At 32.9% G+C, this 19,891-nt stretch overlaps 1 protein-coding gene across 1 annotated transcript; it reads right to left on the bottom strand.

Moving 5' to 3' along the window:
* Positions 1 to 347: 347 nt before the first annotated feature.
* On the bottom strand, positions 348 to 13,839 carry LOC149786234 (vitelline membrane outer layer protein 1-like). The gene is made up of 3 exons (XM_089978161.1): positions 13,633 to 13,839; positions 3,821 to 4,027; positions 348 to 2,242 (listed from the first exon to the last, which is right to left on the bottom strand). The coding sequence occupies exons 1-3, from the start codon at positions 13,813 to 13,815 to the stop codon at positions 1,985 to 1,987; spliced, it is 648 nt and encodes a 215-aa protein (XP_089834287.1). The 5' UTR covers positions 13,816 to 13,839; the 3' UTR covers positions 348 to 1,984.
* Between the last annotated feature and the right edge of the window lie 6,052 nt (positions 13,840 to 19,891).

A 19,891-nucleotide genomic window follows, 5' to 3' on the forward strand; every position in this document is an offset into this window, starting at 1 on the left:
TTTCTTTATCTGTAAAAAGACTATGTCATACTCATACATAATTTAAAGTTAAATAAAGAGGAATTGTGTTAAATTAATTTTAAATTTTTACACATCGCATTGCCAAGAAATAAAGAAAGGTAAGTTTTTATTTTCTAATATTGCTAACTCAAAGATAGTTTTTCATTCAACAGTATAACTATTAAACCAAGTGGAAACAAGTTTCTACAGGATATAGGTTAGAAAAGACCAGTAAACATAGTAAATAGCCCATATATCATTAAAATAGGACTAGCCATATCTAATTGCAAATACATTTATTATAAATGTTAAATGATATGGAAGAAATACATGAGAATTTACAACATGGAAATACTGATTGTACGAATAAAATTCATGACCTAACAATGACTGAGAACGATCTATGGATAAAAAGGAAATATATATTTATATTCATCAAATAGTAGAAGAAAACATTAAGAGTATATTTGACAGCTGTTGACAATTGACCTTGAATAGGTTATTAATTGACCTCCTTTCTGGAATTGTTCTTAAAGATTTATATGTAGTAACAAAACTAATTAGCGATTAGGTGATGTATTAACTAGATAATTAATAACTGAACATGTTACTTGAATTCAGAAAGCAAAGACAATGCACATATTTATTTGCTGTATACTTTATACTTTTAGGTGCGCTTAGTCTTAGGTTTATGAATCTTGATTCCCTGATTGATTTGTATAATATTATAATTCATATGCATTTAATAAAACAAATCTGCTCTATTTTATCCTATATTTTGTGGTATGTGGAGTGACCCTGTGCGGTGGTGCTACTGTTATAAAAAGAATGTTTGTCCGACCCTTGCATCAGATTTCCATTTAACATTTTGAGTACCGGGTTCTCAGAATTTTCCTATAAGATTTTGAAGGTAGGCGTCTCAGGATTTCTCATACATTCAGAAGGCAGACAGTGTATGTGTGCTAGGTTTTGTTGCTATAACTGCTTTGTCCAGTGGCCAAGGATTCGTGAAATTGTGAAGACCGATGGCATCCTTGCATTAGCAACTAATGTCAATTGCAAAAGTCTATGATTTGTTTCCTGAACATTTCCAGACCAGTGACTTAGGGAGAAAGTCAAAGGTATGGGTTAACGATCAAATGTCAAGTGGCCCAGAGCATTAATATTCTAGAAAGGTGACCGAAGGCTTTCAAAAAAAAAAAAAAAAAAAAAAATTGGGGATGGTTGCATGTTAGCTGAACATTTTCTTAAAGTGAATGAAAATTGTTTAACCGGTATGATCTGGCTGAAAACGGATTTCGGAAGCTCAGAATCGATCCAAGCTATATAGCTACCCGTAAAGATGAGACATTATGTGACCTAAGAGGTCATTACTGGGCATATGTAGCTTTAAAAGAGACGTTATTCTTCCATCGCTTAAAAATGTTCAAATCCGTGCAGAAAGAATATTGATTTTAACCCTTCAGTAAGATGTTATAGTTAAGAATATGACAAGACAACAGAAAATACTTAGGTCCAGAGAAACTGTTGGCCCAGTGCGTGGTTTTCTTTATAAAAACAGCTGTAGGAAGATTACTTTTATGTCTAACTATGGACTACACGATCCATTTTCTTAAATAATTTTATTTTAGTATCCGTTTGCATGTTTCAAGTAGGGTTTCTTATTATATCTCATGAAGAAGTACTGCAGACATTCGATGACCTTACAGACAAAAATTAGTGGGCTTGATATGGATTGGTTACCAGTTACAGGTCATCAGTGCCTGAAATATAACAAGCAGTTTTGTTGTTGACATTTATCTATCATGTTATCAAATTCGCACAACCATCTTACAAATATACGAAAAAACACAGGTTCATTCAACACGCTTTGCTTTGACGGCCCTCAACTAAATTCAAAAACTATTTTGTCGAACAGCAGTTACTGGTTTAGAATATATAATAGATGCATTTCAGTGTGGTTGGTATTACAAACTAGAGCATTTTAGCTCATTTTTAATTCACAACAAAAAAACTTGACATCATTGAGGCCCGTGTCGTCTCCTCCACGTTGAGGCCCCTCTATACGGGTCTGTATGCCGCAAATGGCAGAGTTTACGGGACAACTCTCACTCCATCCCCCATAGGAGCCCCAATTTCCTTGCCCAGGAGGGTGGACCAGCTCGTATTGGTGTCTATCTGACGTAAGATCACGACACATGAACTTCACGTAGTTAGTTGCCGTATCGTCACGATGAGTTCCCTAAACCAAAATGAAATAAATAAAATGAAAACCAAAATTAAATAAAATTAATTAAATTGAAATAAATAAATAAAATATTTAAAAAAAACAAAAAAGTATCAACGTTATCAAAATAATAGATATATAGATAGATAGATAGATGAATCAAGTATCATTGAAAGATCTGCAGAATGATATGCATCGTCCATAGGATATACAGAAACGTACAATATATTTTTGCGGTTTTTTGATACTTTGCACACACACTAACAAAGACAACACGCATACGCACACACTCATTCCTTTACAACATATTCACAACCTCATCGGGGCCCCGAGTGGTGGAGTGGTCTAAAGCGTTACGGATCACTGCCATCTCACCTCTGTCTGCGTGGGTTCGAGTCTAGTATTCGGCCAATGTGGGTATGTGAGAAAGCTTACCAGTAGCTTCTCTTGGGTCGGTGGTTCTTCTCGGGGTTTTCCCGGGCTCTTCCATTAATACTGGCCGCCATGCATAGCCTATCATGTGCTGAAAAATGGCGTTATATCCCACAACAACAACAACAACAACAATAACGAGCTTATCAAGGCATCACGATATTGTAAATTACAAGCTTCAATGGAAAACGGTACAGATTTTCATTCCAGCTCAGACATATGTCTTTCACCTAAACTTTCTTGGTGCATTCGTATTTGTACCACAGTGAAGTCAACACAAATAGACTTGGGAGATTTGGAAGCAGTTTAAACACGATTTTTTAACATAATAACGTAACAACACTAGAAACTATTTGAATTTTATATAATCTACGAGAACCTTCCACAGTCATGGCGAAACTGCACTACATATCACATTAAAGTTAAAACACGGGAAATGATTTCAATTTAATAGAATCTACGAAACCTTCCACATTCATGCTGAAACTGCACTACATATAAAATTAGTTCGGACCTCCAACTTGAGCGAAATAAAGCCTAATCATGTTCCTAATTTTCAGAGGAGATCAAATTATTTTTACGTCCTTGCTTTTTCTTACAAAATATTCGTTTCAGTAATGTTTCTGCTTGTCCATTTTCTCAGCAGTGTGAATTTTCTGACAAGCATGCTCGTGACTCCAGACAAGATTAACTAGAAAGGAATGCTAATGATGTTCAACATTGTGAATTTTCCTAAATACGTGTCCCATACTTCATGGCTGTTGCCATCACATATGGCGGTAACGTTACTTATTTCTCAAACAATACACCGACGATAACATCTCTTTAACATATTCAAATACAGAATAAATACTGGAAGGAGACATTCACTATCGCCATGCATAAGGCACTGGACGAAAAAGTGCGGTGTTGATGTAAACAAAAGCATGTAATGTACTGATGCCAATATATTATAAGTTAATATTGTTCAACTGGATATAAATTAAATGAATATATATATTTGCTTGAAATGAAATGATTTTCCCAACTTTATGTTTAAAGACCTTTCAAAGGCAACACAAATTCGTTCTTTCTGTAACTTGTGGCATCAGTATTCGGGTAAGCTCAACTGTCCGTTCTGTAACCCTTCCTTATACAAGAAGGAATGGACCATTTACATACTTTGTTGGGTTCGACTTGAAGTGAAAACGAGGTAAGGAAGTCATGTGTCCCGGCCTGATTATCGCATCTTGACCATCCTGTCCAGTCACCGTAGATTCCTTCTCCTGATCCCACCTGACCTCCAAACAGAGAGCCCTCTACAGATTCGCATTGAAGAAGGATTGCATTTAAACTTGTGTCATCCCTGCTGTGTTGGTTGGGTTCTATCTGAATGGAAGATATGGCAATAAAACAGGGTTGTTTTTAAGCAAAGATCAAATAAAACATTTCGTCGAAGTAATAGTCTAAATACGGTTTGTGGGTCATATTCTAACCTGACCTTTACCCCTTAACCTCTGACCTTCTCCCTAAAGTAATTGGTCCACTGGCCCTCAAAATAAAGTTTTTCTTAGAGCATGGGTCACTGGCCTATAAAATGTTTTTATGAAAACAAACCTTTTCGTGAAGAAATATGTGTATGTGATAGTCAAAATTATGTTAACACAGCGAAAAAATCAGGGACACTTGTCAAATGTTTATGAAAAAAAGCATTGACTAGTGGTCACCATAATATTTTTGAAAAATAACCGTGCCGCTGGTTATTAATCTTATGAGAAAAACCTGGATCTGATAGTCAAAAATTTGTGCCAAAACTTGTGCGTCTGGTCATCAGAAACTTTCATGCAAAACCATCCGACAGTTGTCTTCAAAATTTTATCCGAAAACAGCTGGGCGATATGTTATCAAATGTTTGCGAACAAAAATCTATTTGCCAGTTATTATCCAATTTGTTTGAAAACGACTGAATCAATGATTTTTTAAAATTGAACTGAAACCCCAATTCCCACATAAGATAGATGGAAAAAAATCTGAGCTAGACATACCTTCTATTCAATAAAAGACATAACATAAGATAACAGAAATTATCTAGTTAATACAGTGAGTATTATCTATTAATGAGATATGTGTACGCACTATCATCGAAAAATGTATATAATTTTATTTTTAGGCCTAAACATATATCTTGTGTTAAACTCAGATCTATGTATGTTTCATGTACAGTCGGAAAAAAGAAGGTCAAGGTCATTCTACTGAGACAGAACATGCAAATCAAACATTTGCAACCTGTGGTAAAACCAATCGAGAAGCTATGCGCATATTACCTATTATAATTCTGCCAAATATTTGGGTCATATATGCAGGTTGTTTATGCTATATGTTTGGCAGAAAGTAGTAAACGTGAAGATGGTTTTCTAAAACTTTGAAGGTCATGTACACTAATCGAGAGCAATACACAATTGATTTACATTACGAACAGAAATGTCCATTAAATATTAACTGCATGCGGAGGCAGATTTCGCGGGGAACAAAAACACTTTTACAGAATAGCGAACCAAGGACAAATTCATGCAGATTCCCCAGTTTCAGGCAGGGATAGTTGATACGACAGCTTACGAAAAAGTATATCATAAATACAAATCTATTTGACAGTGATATATACCTACTCAAAATATGCATGGACTAACGAGGGAAACACAAATATTTCAAACATTTTACGAATGAACGCTACAAAAGATAAAATTCGATGAAGGATTTGAATTTAAATAACATAAAGGTTAAGATATTATTTTTAAAACAAATATTTAATAAATTTTCAATCTCTCAGACAATAAGGCGTATCTAGTAGAAATATTACATCCATCTCATAGGATTAGAACTGAAATTATGTTAATAAAAAAGACACATGAAAATGGATAGATATATTACAAAACTGTATTGATGCATACAACACATCACATCACCGATCTAGAGACGTGTCGCCAAGTGAAGCAGTGAACCTCCCATCAGTTCCAAAGTATAAATTAGCTTATCCATCTACCATACTGCAGTGCATACCAAATATAAATCGGGCAGAAATTCAAGATCTCAAATTATGAGTCTACTTTTCCTAAATTATATCTTCCAAATTTCAATCAAGAGATTTGTATAATGAAAGAAGTAATATCTGGACCCAGCATTGTTTAAATTATATATTCAAAGGGAAATAATATGGGAGGAATTTAATTGTTTACAAGCAGGAGTTGTCTCCATTCAACAATGAGGATTGCATAATTAATACGGAAAATATTTAAAAAGGATAACAATAAATAGAAAAGGATATGTGATAGTAAACAGGAAAAAATAAAATGGCTATTTTAATAGCGGAGCCTGAAGAAAATAGTGTTGCCTTAAAGTAGGTACTATCTTCTATAATGCTGTAAACACTATGGTTGTTTTATGTAAAATATACTTGCAGTGGAAGTCATTACCTGGAATTTTAGTTATCAATTTAAATCTATTGATCAAAAGAAATATAGTAAACCTACATACACATGATGTACACAATGAACAAATATAATTAAATTTGAATAATTTATAATAGAGGAAAATCAACGGATGCAACCAAAAAACAATTACCTGTTAATGTGACAAAGCTACAAAGGATGTTTCATATTCTCTCCCGCTAATTTCTTAATTTAAAATCCATAGAAAAGACTGAAAACATTCCAAAAAATGTTGAGAGAAAGAAATTTTACTACGTAATTGATACAAAATATCCTTGATACAACAATACCAAATATCAAACATAGAAATTACGGCCGTCTCTAATTTCTATTAAAAATAGAAGAGAACTTAAAATAACTGCGAATGAAACTAAAATGAATAGTGGCAAGAAAACTACAAGACCAGTTTAAAAGAATACAAATTAAATTAATACAAATTTGAAGCTGGAAAAGAAGCTAACAAACAGTTTTCTTTATCAAAAGAAAATGGAAATTTGCGATTTACGATTAGTAGAAGCCCAGTTCGATTTGTTGATTCAACGAACCAGGGGACCATGATAATCAACATTATGCATATTAGTATAAAATTAGGCAAGCAAAAAAAAAACATAATTAACACAACTGAAACAAAAAGTTAGGTTGGTGAACCGAGCACAACATTTGATCAGAAAACAAACATAAGCACACGCTTTTATTTAACACAAATCTTATCAAACTTTAGATACTGATAGTTTTATACATAATTCAAATACTGCATAAAATATAACCGTGATAAATATAAGCATTGGTTGAATAAATGGCTAATAAATGTACGAAATATAAAAATTGAAAACATATATAATATATCCGGCATTGCCTACGAAGTAGCAGCAAGACTTGGAAGAATAACAATAATTAGACTAAGAAAAGGAGAAAGAAGATATTTTAACCATCTATGAAGAAGATAATAATCATTATTGTACATTAAAGGATTTCTAACACGTTGTATTATTAATCATTATTGTACAATAAATGATTTCTAGCACGTTGTTTTGTCTCAAGCACTTAAAAGACACTCTAAAAAGCACTTTTGCAACAAACGCTTAAATTATTTATTATTCTGAATTAAGCTTTCAAGGACATAAAATAGTATGCAACCAAACATCAAATACAACAGAAATTGTTCCCAAAGATACGTCATGGACAATCCAAGGAGCACAACACACAAGTAGGGTTTTGCCTTTATCCTAAATCGACTCACAAGGAACAAGATGTATGGTAGAATTTTTCAAATACTAATAATTGTGTTTTAAAGGTTGAATCTGGAACCGAATAAGGAATAATTATGATACTTAACATTTATACTACAGACAAACATTGGCGATACCAAAATAAGAAATAAAAATAATGCGATACGGTTAATGCGATTTATAAACTTAAATGTACTAACGAGGAAGTAATACAAGAAATAATATTTACGGTGACTGAAACGAACCTGGAAGAAATATACCAGTATATTTAAAAATTGCCACCAGAAAAAAACAACTCATTCTCATTGAATATGCTTTATCTCCAATACAAATGAAATAGATAAAAGGTAAAAGGGACACTAAACCTTCCGTTTCTAGTTAATTAATTCTGTAAAAAAACATTTACACTGTATCAAAGTTTAAAGATGCATCTTCAGTTAAGAATAAAATCAAATAATACATAGGGTATTTACATATAATCAAGAGCCGTAGCTAAATAATATGTTGAGCTTAATACATCTTGAAAGAGACAACTTTTAATTTTATATGAAACAAAATATAGCTTTACGACAAAAGCGATTAAAACAGCGATTATCTCAAATTAAATATGCTTGAAGACTGATTATTTACCAACTTATAGTGTCACAAGATATGAATATAATTAGATAAAAGCGATTAAAATAGCAATCATGTCAAATTAAATATGCTTGAGGACTGATTATTTACCAATTTATAATTTCACAAGAGATGAATGTAATTATGTAAAAACATCACAATAAGAAAGGCCTTCTGTGGACATTTTATCTGCGTAACAGACTACTATTAATTTAATATTTCCACGAAGATATTTTTATTCCATCACTCCAAAAGATATTTCATAATGCCTACCACTCAATATCTGCTCTGTAAAGTCTGGTTGTTTCCTTTTTCCTTCATACAAATTCGCACAAAAGTCTATTAGAAATTAATTTTCTGGTATGCACTAATAAATGATTCTATTCTTTTATCGGTTTATTACCAGGATCTATTAAAATTCCATTGTTGTCTCTGTAATACCATTTATTCATCGGGTGTGACTCTCGATCATGACATGTATGCATCTACGTTTTCTTTTATGTTTATCTTTAGGTTTATCTATTGTTGAACATTTATTAACTTAAGTTCTGTTTCGTGCAATGTGTTATCATGCATGCTTCTAAAGTTCAGCCATAAATAACGATGATCAGAATAAACATTTAACATTAGTGATTTTTATTATTCATTGCGGAACAATTTACATAACTTCTGTAAATGGTTGACCCAACCTATATCCCTGTTAATAAGAAACGTTAAGTAATCCTTACACAGTTGTGTCATTAGAGTATGTTGCTGGATTGAAATATTTCTCAGGATCAGTTTATCTGTATCTTTGTGCAGAGTATCAAAAAATCCATTTAGTTAGCCAACAAAATCAGAAGTAAACGAATTGTATTAGTTTGGTTTCCACCTTATATCCCTTCTGATACGTTTACTTAAGTAATCATGACCCTAAACTCCTGTGGAAGACCATAAAAATCCAACGGACAGTGGTCATTTAGCATCTAAGTGAATTCTGAAAATCTTGCAGTTTACAATAAACTGAAAAGCTTATGTGATAGTATTTGGTTCATTACCTGATCCTGATTTTAAGTTTGTTTACCAATCATTATTCCTTCCTCTATTTTGTTTGTTTTCACAGGAGTTGGTAATCAGAAGACTTTCAACGTCGCGAAAACTGTATAATCACCCAGTTATAAATATCGTTACAATCGTAAGAAAAATTTAGTTGTTTGATAACTTGTTTACAATGAAACGACTCTTTCGTCTTAAGCAACGTTACAAGAAAAGAGCGAAAACCAACTAGTTTTTTAACTATCAACTAATTTTTTTCCCCCAGAATACAAGTGAAAATTTCAAAATAACTTATACTAATGTGAATGAAAACTTCAAAAATCCTAAAAGTTCTTTCTCAAATCAAGAAATATAGGGTACAGAGAATGAATTGCGGCCGTGTTCCAAATAAATTCCAAGTTGGTATGTGCGTATATGCCGCTAGACTCGAATGCGAATATGCCAACAGTCTTGATGTATCACGATGATATAATCCAAAATGTCCTTGAACAAATTCACAATAATCACAAAATAAGTATTTAGTCAGAAAAGTATTGATAAGTACTTTGTAATTCAAGTGAATAATTTAAATAAATAAATCCCCGCAAATAAAAACCGAACACAACAATAAGACTGGTCCCCACTACTCTACCATCTTAATTGAAATTTCCATCACATTGTAAACATAATTGTTTCTAAAAAGTTCTAAAGTCAGAATCAGGGCTCGATCTAGGACTTAAACTTAGTCAATATGTTTATCCTACATAATATGAGACATATAGTATTCCGACCCTCAATTATGGACAAAGATCAATCACACAATACAAATTAAATATACATAACAAGAAATTAAATTTGGTTCTCCGTTATCCTTTGCAGCGAAAGATACAAATTAACTACAAGCTACAACCATAGAAAAGAACATTGGCTGGAAAAGAATATATAGGACACTGAACAAAGCCAAAACACTCCACCAACATACTTTCCCACCATGAAAGATAATACAATCAGGCAACATATAACAAATAGAGTTATGACTCTATCGTCTTATAAAAAGAAATAGAAGAAAGCGAAACCTTCTCAGTTTTGTAAAACTCAAGAAAAATAATCTGTTTACCCTAGAATATGAATGAAAAATTTAAAAAGAACTAACATTAGTCCTAAGAGTTATATCACGAGTCAATATTTATAGTTTCAATTGAATTTCAGTGGTGTTCTAAATAAATTCCAATAATCAAGGTATTGATATGCTTGTAAGCTCAAATGTGTTAATGTGCCAGAGGCCTGAACTGTGGCAATGTGAAAACAGTCTTTTGTTGTATAGCAATAATATAATCAAAATGTTTTAAATTCACTATGATTCCAAATACATGATTAAGTGCAAGAAGTTTCAATGAACACTTCGTAATTCCAGTGAATATATTAAATCAATAAATCCACCCAATTCAATATATGAAAACAACAATCAAGACTGATTCCACTTGGGGTGTTAAGACAAAAAATGAGTAACTTTTTTAAGCAAACAATATTGATATAAAAAGCAAAGACGCAATAATAGCGCCAGGATGTACGTCAGTCTCCTCTCTACAACATTCATAGTTGTTAACAAGTTTTAGAATTCCCAAGTGAAAAACTCATTGGCTTGGACTCAGATACAAGTAGGCTTGTTTAACTCCATAAATATTGATCTGAATATTTAATCTATAATGATAGAGAAATATTAGCAATATATGATGTTGTCTGCAAAGTAATTGTCACCAGTCCGGTAGGACCATTACATTCATTTTGGACTAAATCAGTTACAAAATACAGAGATACATAAGCATAAAGATTGAGAAAAGCCAGCACAACCTACAAATTAAATATGCATAACAGTCCCTAAGATAAATGTATCAGAAGTTTTAGATGTCAAGCACATAAGAATTCAAACGAGATAAAGTATACTGGGCCGCGGATTTGTCAACGGCGTCAAAGAAAAGGAATCCCTTATCCTACGAAAGGAGAATAGAAGGTCCTACACATAAACCAATATAAACGTGTTGTGTCGCAATAAATGATATCACCCTTCAAGGTGTTTTCAATACAAAGGAAAAAAGAAGAAAGAGTCAAGGGAAGAAAAATAAGAGATTTCATCAGAAGACACAGCAGAAGGAATCCCTTTCAAATCCAATGCAGGGCAGCACCGATAATGCTTGAAATATTATTGGGATTCTTATTCACATACGAACGCAAGTGAAAATCAGATTATCAAGACATCGTAGCGATGACTGAAAAATTGTTAAAGCTACGTTAAAAATCCAAATCACATCACATCACACTTTTAAACTGAGTTTGCATGTAATTATATTGGTGTTTTATAGTATATAACGTGTGTTGAATTTTTATTATGTATGAAAATACTACTGAAATATATAATCAATACCACTTTTCACATGAATCTACATGTGTGTGCATTGTAAATAACTTATCTTTAATTGTAATTATTAGTTATAGTCTATAAAAGTTTGAGTGCTGGATAGTGATACTGAGTGATTGTTTATCTAAAGTTAGAGGTTAATCTTCTCTACTGTTCCACTAATTGTACACCCTATTTTCACATAATATATTTGTAGATATGAGTGATGGTCAGTAACACTTTTATTAACTAGTATACATGAATGCAGGTTATTAGATGCGGATACTGTTCAATAATAGTGTATTCGTTAGTAGGGTTTGTATCGGTTAGTAGATTCTTGTAAGCAAGTCTGTATCTTGGTCAGTAGGTATGGGTTATAATCAGTAGGTGATTGTCAGAAGGACAGTGCATAGGTCAGTAGGGGTATCTTCAACCTATTGCCATTTTAAGCATTATATTTACCCATGTCCCCATCAATATTTCAACATGGCAGTGTACTCACTTCTCCTAGCCACCTAAGTGCCATACTAATGTTATATTTCCTTCGCTTCGTCTCCATTGGTCATACTAATGTTAACCCCATGGACTCTTAAATATGGAATCCTCATTGTCCCCGAATGGTCCAACTTTCAAGATGGAGGACGTATATTAATTCCAATTAGTATCCCACGTCTACATATAAACGTATGCAACTAAATATACATCCTACAGTTGTAAGCATATTGTTAAATAATTTTGCCAGATTTTCATGAATTATAATTCATTGCTTTATATCTTTTCAAAGTATCATAATAGTTAAATTTAAAAGAGCATATTTATAAAGATATCTACTATGCTGTCTTTCAAATAGACTTTTTTCTATTTTCTTTATAAGATATCTTTATTTCGGAAAAATGGATCTGCTATTTCTTTATCAGCCGGTGTACTATGCTGTGGATGTGACCGTGAGCAAGTAGCTCAGATAACGACTTAGACATGTTTCTCTCATAAGAGACGAATACTAGTGAAGTGGGTTTCTGTCAGACAAAACCAAATCTTACTACAACCGAGCCACGTTTTTCTTTTCTCCATATAATTTAGGAGTTAGTGAGACAAGTTTCTCTCATAAAATATAAGGGATTATTGAGGCATGTTTTTCTTGTCAAGAAAATATTGACGACCACTCATAACATTTTACGAGTAAGGCACGTTTCACTAATAAAATTTGGATGTTAATGCCCCACGGTGGTGTCCAGCGAGTAGGTGAAGGTCAAAAGTTAAGTTAAAGGTAGAAGTTTATACCTACTCTTACTGATCCAAAGTAATTATATGCATGATAATAAGCTAAGCAACACATTGAGTGTATCTACCAAATGCTAAACATTAATTTAAACATAATTTCACGGTAAATGAGCACATAAATAAACCCCACTACGATACCAAAGACTTATGGCGGGGAGTGGGAATATAAATCTAACCAAATGAACTAAATTTGAATTAATAAATTCAGACATATTAGAACAACCATTAATATGCTGTCATGTCTTTTTACTATTTCAACTTACAGTATCTTACACGAGATTGTGAAAATGGTCTCTTGATACAACCATAGGCACTTCCTATGTTTACGTATACAAGTTCTGTAATGAGACCTCTCGGAAGGCTTTATGCACTTTCCCGCTTGTCTAAATCTCATATGTATGCCCATTAGTTTGGCATTTCTTACTTCTCTTAACTACATAGAACTCATTTTCCTGTCATCTTCCCGGGTCATAAATTGTGACTGATAACCAAGACTGGTAGCTTTAAAACAGAAGAACAGCATAATATCAAACGGCAATTTTTGGATTTTAAAAAGAGTGTATAAAATCTTAATCTGTAAACCAGGAAGTGTGGTTAAAACATCAAGGGATTTTGTAATTTCTGAAATTAAATCAAAAAGAAAATAAAGGATAATTGTATTGTCATTACACTTGTTTAAATAACGAGGTGCGAATTAAAATTAGTTTAACGCCATATAAGAAAAATTTATACTGTTGTGAGATAGGATAAAAATATGTGTTGCATCCTGGAAAATTCAGTCCCATCTGTGAGTAATGCTGAAATATAATATATCCCTCTATATAATTTTACGGAAGACACAAATATTTTTAAAAGTAGATTAAAACTCTCTAGTTTCCTGTGATACCGGTGCTAATTTAGTTTTTTTTTTTTCTTCTCATTCCTTACTGCCACCAGTCATTACAAACATAAATGACAAAAGTTTCAAATGCATACCTTCATGCTGTACCCAACAGCGAAACTTCCTTCGGCACAGAAATCAGGACCATGCCAGTCTCCCCACTCGGCGCCATTGTCGACAGTAAGAATCTTCACAACATTTCGTGGAACATTGTGGACTAAAATAAAACTCTGGATTGTAATAGAGAGATTCAAAATGTAGATCAGTGTATGCAACATTGTTACAGTGTTGGGATGTAATGAAGTTACCTGCTTATATTGTATATCTATAATTTCAACGTAGTATAATGTCAGTCATAAATTAGATGATCTTAAAGACTGCAAAAAGTTTATAAATTCATTCATATCTTGTTGCTTGATTCCAGAAGAATGAACAAATTGATATCTAATAAACGTCCATGAAATAATGCTAGGCGCTATAGAAAATGTACATTTCATCCACAAATCAAATCTTCATCCATCAGAGCGTTTACCACATGGACAACATTTAATGTATGTCTCAATGAAAGAATGTAGGACCCATAGATTGCACAAAACAAGTGTTATAAACCAAGTACCAGCTTACGTTCCTAGAATGTCATTTAGGTGGGGTCAATTTAGAATTAAATAGCATTTGCATCCATCCTGCCTGAAGTACAAAGAATGTTTTATAAATACTACAGTGAAGTTATGCTCCGGTTAACTGGAAAATATGTTTATGTATTTCTTGTTCTTTTGTGGGAGATGAGTGTCTCCGGATGGATATCAACCATATATAAGCACTGTTTAAAATATTTTTTTATGCTCACTCAAAAACTATTTCCATAGAACTGATAATGATGCATTTCTGATGACATATGCAAAGATTTTTGTACTGAAACTATACAGAGTACAGCCCTTGCTTATGTGTCGTAAATTAAACCATTTTTTAATATGGAGAAATAACTCACTTTACAAAAACTTAATATATCTATGTATTTTTTTCACAATAACACAAAGAATTCAAAGTTCATTCAAACCTAGCTGGTGATCTTACCTGAAATACCTACAGGTAAGAGCAGAATTTTAGACCAGATCTTTAACTCCTTTCCGATATGGCAAAGTTACAGATTAGAAATGGTTGTAAATAACACTAGTCTCGTTACATCACAAAACTTCCGTATGCGGACTATAAGCGAATATGCCTCTAGACTTGTAAACAACCATGACATTTTCAAGACAGATCCACAAAACATACAGAGATAGTTACTGTTGTATCTCACGTCAACAAACACATTTACGTGTGTTTGAATTTAAATGTAATATTCCAATAAACTGTTGTCTTTTACTGTTCGTTTTTGCATCACTAAGGGGGTCCTAATCTTCCCTTGACACTGGGATTTTATTACGACTTCTAACCAGAGACAACCTTTCCTGTGATCCCTTTTCTGCCTAATATAAAAGAGTGGTTCTATAAAAAAATAATAGATGGTTAATAGGACTGATTCAGGAAGGCATAATTAAAGTATGCCAAGAGTTTTTTTTTTCAGTTACAGTACATTTTAGTTATTTAACCAGCCATTCATTAATCAGCTCACTCATGTCCCCATATGAACAGCGTCCCATTTCCACCTGTCAGAAACGTTCTTAATATAACCGTAAATCAGAGCCTTCTGTCATTTCAAAACACTATCTGTTTTTGATTGTTTTCCCTCTCGCTTACGCTCACTTAATTTTATCTTGCTTTACCAGCCTCCTCATTTAAAACGTAACACGAATTATATGTAATGGCTTGTTTTTAGGAGTGTAGCGCTTTATCTTGAGTTATTTGATGTGGATTTCCTGATACGGGAATATTTTGAATTAATTGTAATTATTGAGCGAGGCTAAAGTCAAAGCTTTTGACGCAGGGTACTAATCCCAGGTATCTATGTATCGTATCTTCCTTAGGCGGAAAAATTAAGTGATCCAATTCAAAAATATTTAACTGAAATTGATAAAGCTTGTAAAAGTCGTCTTTTAATTTTGAAAAAAAAAAGTAATCATGTAGTGAGGTGCTCAGTATTTGTTCAGAAAGTGGCAGATGTTTCTAAGAGTCTTTGTTTTGTTATCAGTAACTAACGTTTGTTACGCATCACAGCCAAAGTTGACCAATAATGTCGTTCTTAATCTTTTTATCCAGAGACAACAAGATATGACTCCCGTATTTTAAATGTTCTTTTTATAAGACCCCTATATTTTAAATGTTCTTCTTATAGCTTCTCTTCTTCAATATTGCTCTTCCAATTAAATCCAAATTGTCCTCGCCTCAGTACGATATGAGTATAACTTCAACTATTTGAAACATAATAGAAGGTAATCGCAGTGATACATCATTCTGGTGGGCGAACATTTGGCTAAATATAGAGTGATCAGATTCTTATATACATTTGATGTATTATCAAAGAACAAACTTAAGGCAACCAACATTATGATAAATATTTCATTTCTATGCTATATCGCCTGTGTATATATTCCATCATACTGTAATTTATTAAAAATTGGTTTTGGATAGGAATTGATCATTTTATGGGTATGGGCATCTGGAGATCAGAAGGAAAGGTCAATGTAAGGTTGAGGCTTATAAAGCACGTTAGGTGTATCAAAATCAACTTTTCAATCGAATAAAATTTACAGAATAATTGAAGATATAGCCTGCTAATTGTATGAACGGTAATCTACATTTCACAAACTTTAAGTTAGAGATAGCCTAAATCACTTAAGTGTTTTATGAAACGTTTCCATGGCAATGTATTTTTTTTGGTAGTCCTTTTTTCCAAAATCTTGTACTGGGCCAAACAAGGGTCATCATGAACAAGTTATTCATTGTCCTCAATGTAGGAGAGTTACTATAATGATAAGAAATTATGGTACTGTTCGTGCACCTATGCAGATATTTTATTCGTATGTAGACGGATAATTGAGCAGACCCAATATGTTTCTATTGTATCTATTTTGTTGTTTCTCTGATCGGATGCCTGTAAATACATTTTTATTTGCAACATCATAATATTTAACTATGTCTAAAACTTAGCTTTCAAAAAACAAGGAACAGCCTAGCAACATGTTCCGTTTTGTCAACATTACATTAAAGAAATGATTTAATTGATGTTTGGTCTTGAATTTTGCTTTCAGATCCTGGAACGCTCCGGTGGCCTAAGTTATTAGAGCGTCCACCTCGAATCCGGGAGCAAATATGTCCAAGCATGCATTATCGTTTTTAATTAAAATCCAGAATAACTGTTCGATCCCCCATTTATTTTCATAAATCAATTTAGAAACAATATTCACAAATCCAAGTGAATAGAGTTCCAAATTAATTCCAGTGGTGTTCCAGATCAATTTCATAATTGAACGTACTAATGTATCAATAGCCCAGTTAATTAAGTTATTTTCTTTTATTCAAGCTACAGTCATTTACACATCCATCGCTACCAAATCTATCCAGAGAACTAACCATACTCTAAATCAAGTCTTAATTGACATAAATATCCATTGATTGTTGCCAATGTATTTGCGTTTGTTCGTTTTCCGCCCTTCACAGTTATTTTGCTGTTACCATGGCAATGGATAAATAAATAAAAGTAAGAAGTAACTTAAATGTAGTTGTACCATCTCTCTCTCGGTCTCTCTCTCTATTGTTATTTCATTTATATTCTGTGTTGGCTTTTCTTCGTGATTACATATTACATTTAATTGGTATTATGTGATTGAACTACGTCCATAATCGAGGAGTTGGGCCTACATATCTAAAGTCACGTAAGGCAAACATGTTTACTAAATTTGAGTTCAAGATACAGCCTTGATTGTGACCCCCACAGTCTTAAATCGTACAATATCTTAGCTACCTTGTCCTCATTGTTAAGTGCACTCTATCCCCGAAATTACAATATGTTAAACCACGAATTATTACCATATGATTTGCAGTCGTCATATTTCGTTGCATTTGTTTGATACATATTTTAACACTGAACGCCGTTTGAATCTCCTTTTCTCTGTAGCCTCATATTGATGTTATTAGGGGTTATTAGCCTGAAAAACAACATCATAACGTTAACACTCAAATAAGACACTGATACGTTTACATTATTGTTCTATTTGAATAGTCTTTTTGTAATAATTTGGTACGCTGTAGGTAATATTCTAACTTACCATTATTTCTACTTTTAGTGATATGGAGAGAGACAGACAGACAGACAGACAGAGGGTCTGAAGTCGCAATGAAACCTCGAGTTCTGCGGCATCAAACAGTTTAAAATAAGAGATTGCTATCCAAAGTATTAGAATTAATTAACATAAAATTGCTTGTTTGCACAGCATAACATGACTGGAATCTGAGCTGGATATACAGCAATGAATCAGAGTTTTGCTCCCATATACCATAATTATTCAGAAAAGAATTACGGAATCACGTTCTCATGTTTAAATTATTTGTTATATATTTATTTTTTATTACCGTTTTAGTACCATTAAATTTTCGATATTCATTTGTACTTACGTTTTGTATTTGTAGTCCATAAGTATACATATGTACTGGTTAGTCCTTTCCACTTTAATTGTACCTACGTAATTGGAAGCGGGCTTTGCTAAGTTGTGAGAACTTGTATTCCGATCTCACCTACTGTAAATATGGCAATACAAATGTTTAATCCAGAATTGAATTACTGGAAATTATAAAAAGGTGTATTGTCTTTTATTGATTGTAGCGGAGATTTTGATTCTGTTTGTCGGTGAGTCTGTGAATGAAACGATTCAAATTACTCCGAACTAATGACAAGTTCAAGTGTTTGTAACTTTTATCACAACATGGAATGCTACGCGACCTTTGCAGGAGAACACTCCTGCTTTCTCCAAAGTTTGTGCGGGGAATGACATGTATCTGGATTCATTCTCGCAACAAAATGAATAATATGGAACGAATACATATATTACAAGTTTTTGAAACTGCATCACATTTAATAATGTTTTACCTTGTTATTTGCAGACACTACTGTAACATCTGGGTCGGGTGCAAATCCTTTCCAAGACATTATCAACGCTATTTACTAGCACGTTAAGTTATAAAAATTTAAAATTAGCATATAAAAAAAACAAAGATCATGATATGTTGTACCCGTGAAAATGATCGTTTACAATTTAAACTTGATTGAAAAATAACGTTTCCGTATATGCTATATTTAAGTACCAAGAAGACATTTTCCAAATCTAATGTTGATTCCTTAAGTTATGAAACACCAATGACATATAAACATCGCAACTCCTATTTAAAAGAATACATTACTTCAACACCCCCTTGGTTTGCATTTACAACTCTGGATCAGTCAATTTTGCCTTAGATGCTTTAAGGTTACGAAGTCTGATTGTTTTGAAAATGATAAAGAAAGAACTGAAAACATTCAAAATTAATTCCTCAAGAGCAATACACGTATTTATGTATTGCATTTAAAAATGGGTAGACACCTAATCCATTAAATCTTGCAAGATTGGATTTTGGCTCTCATGTATAATTGAGGAAAAACTAAAATACAAAAATATCATATACTCAGTAAGGAATCGAAAACGAGTCAGAATTACAAATACATTGAACGTGTCAAGCTACAGAAGCATCCAAATAAAGAATTGTTTCCTTACTGAGCACGACCTGAATTTTGAAAATGACTTTTTAACTCTACGTTCAAACACATATTTACTTTCACTTGCATTTAAGACGATACATCACAGTCTCCCAGTAAACATAGGCCTCAGGGAAAACATACCACATCCTTAAAGAAACTGTAATCTGTTTAATTAATAAGACGTTCCAGGAATTCAAAATAAGAAGATTTGTACCTATTATCTCTTGAATGCTGAAACTGTTACTGATCAATGACAAGATCTTCAACTTAGCTGCTATGGTGGATATATTGGATGTCATTTAGGACAATGTGGACATCATTACAAGTCTTTGGGTAAAAATCTTATTTCAAATTAATAATCCATTTTGGGAGAGTAGTGACAAAAATATTTTCGAAACAGCCGTCGTGATAGCTATATTGGATGGATGACTGAAACATTTGTCAGTTAGGTCCAATGACAGTATGTATTATTAAAAGTATATCTCGTGAAAACCCCGAGTTCATATAACCATCTATTTGGGAGGGGTATAGCTGACACTAGTTTCAAGATAACCACCTGGATGGCCATATAAACGATAGGTTTTTTTAAAGGAACAAGAAGAATTCTTCTAATGAAAATCAATATGACGTTCCATTTAGAAGTAACGAAAAGATTTTTATTGTGGCCTCATTTTATATATCAG

This window comes from Sinohyriopsis cumingii, chromosome 12 (genome assembly GCF_028554795.1).
Source record: "Sinohyriopsis cumingii isolate HCF-2022 chromosome 12, ASM2855479v2, whole genome shotgun sequence".
Taxonomy (NCBI): Eukaryota; Metazoa; Mollusca; class Bivalvia; order Unionida; family Unionidae; genus Sinohyriopsis; species Sinohyriopsis cumingii.

Excerpts from the sequence above, each read along its gene's own strand:
- LOC149786234 (XM_089978161.1), bottom strand. The coding sequence starts at position 13,815 with ATGTTGCATACACTGATCTACATTTTGAATCTCTCTATTACAATCCAG. Across the intron at positions 4,028-13,632 it reads CTGTTGGGTACAGCATGAAG|ATAGAACCCAACCAACACAG; the intron begins GTATGCATTTGA and ends TCTTCCATTCAG. Across the intron at positions 2,243-3,820 it reads TTCAAGTCGAACCCAACAAA|GGAACTCATCGTGACGATAC; the intron begins GTATGTAAATGG and ends ATTTTGGTTTAG.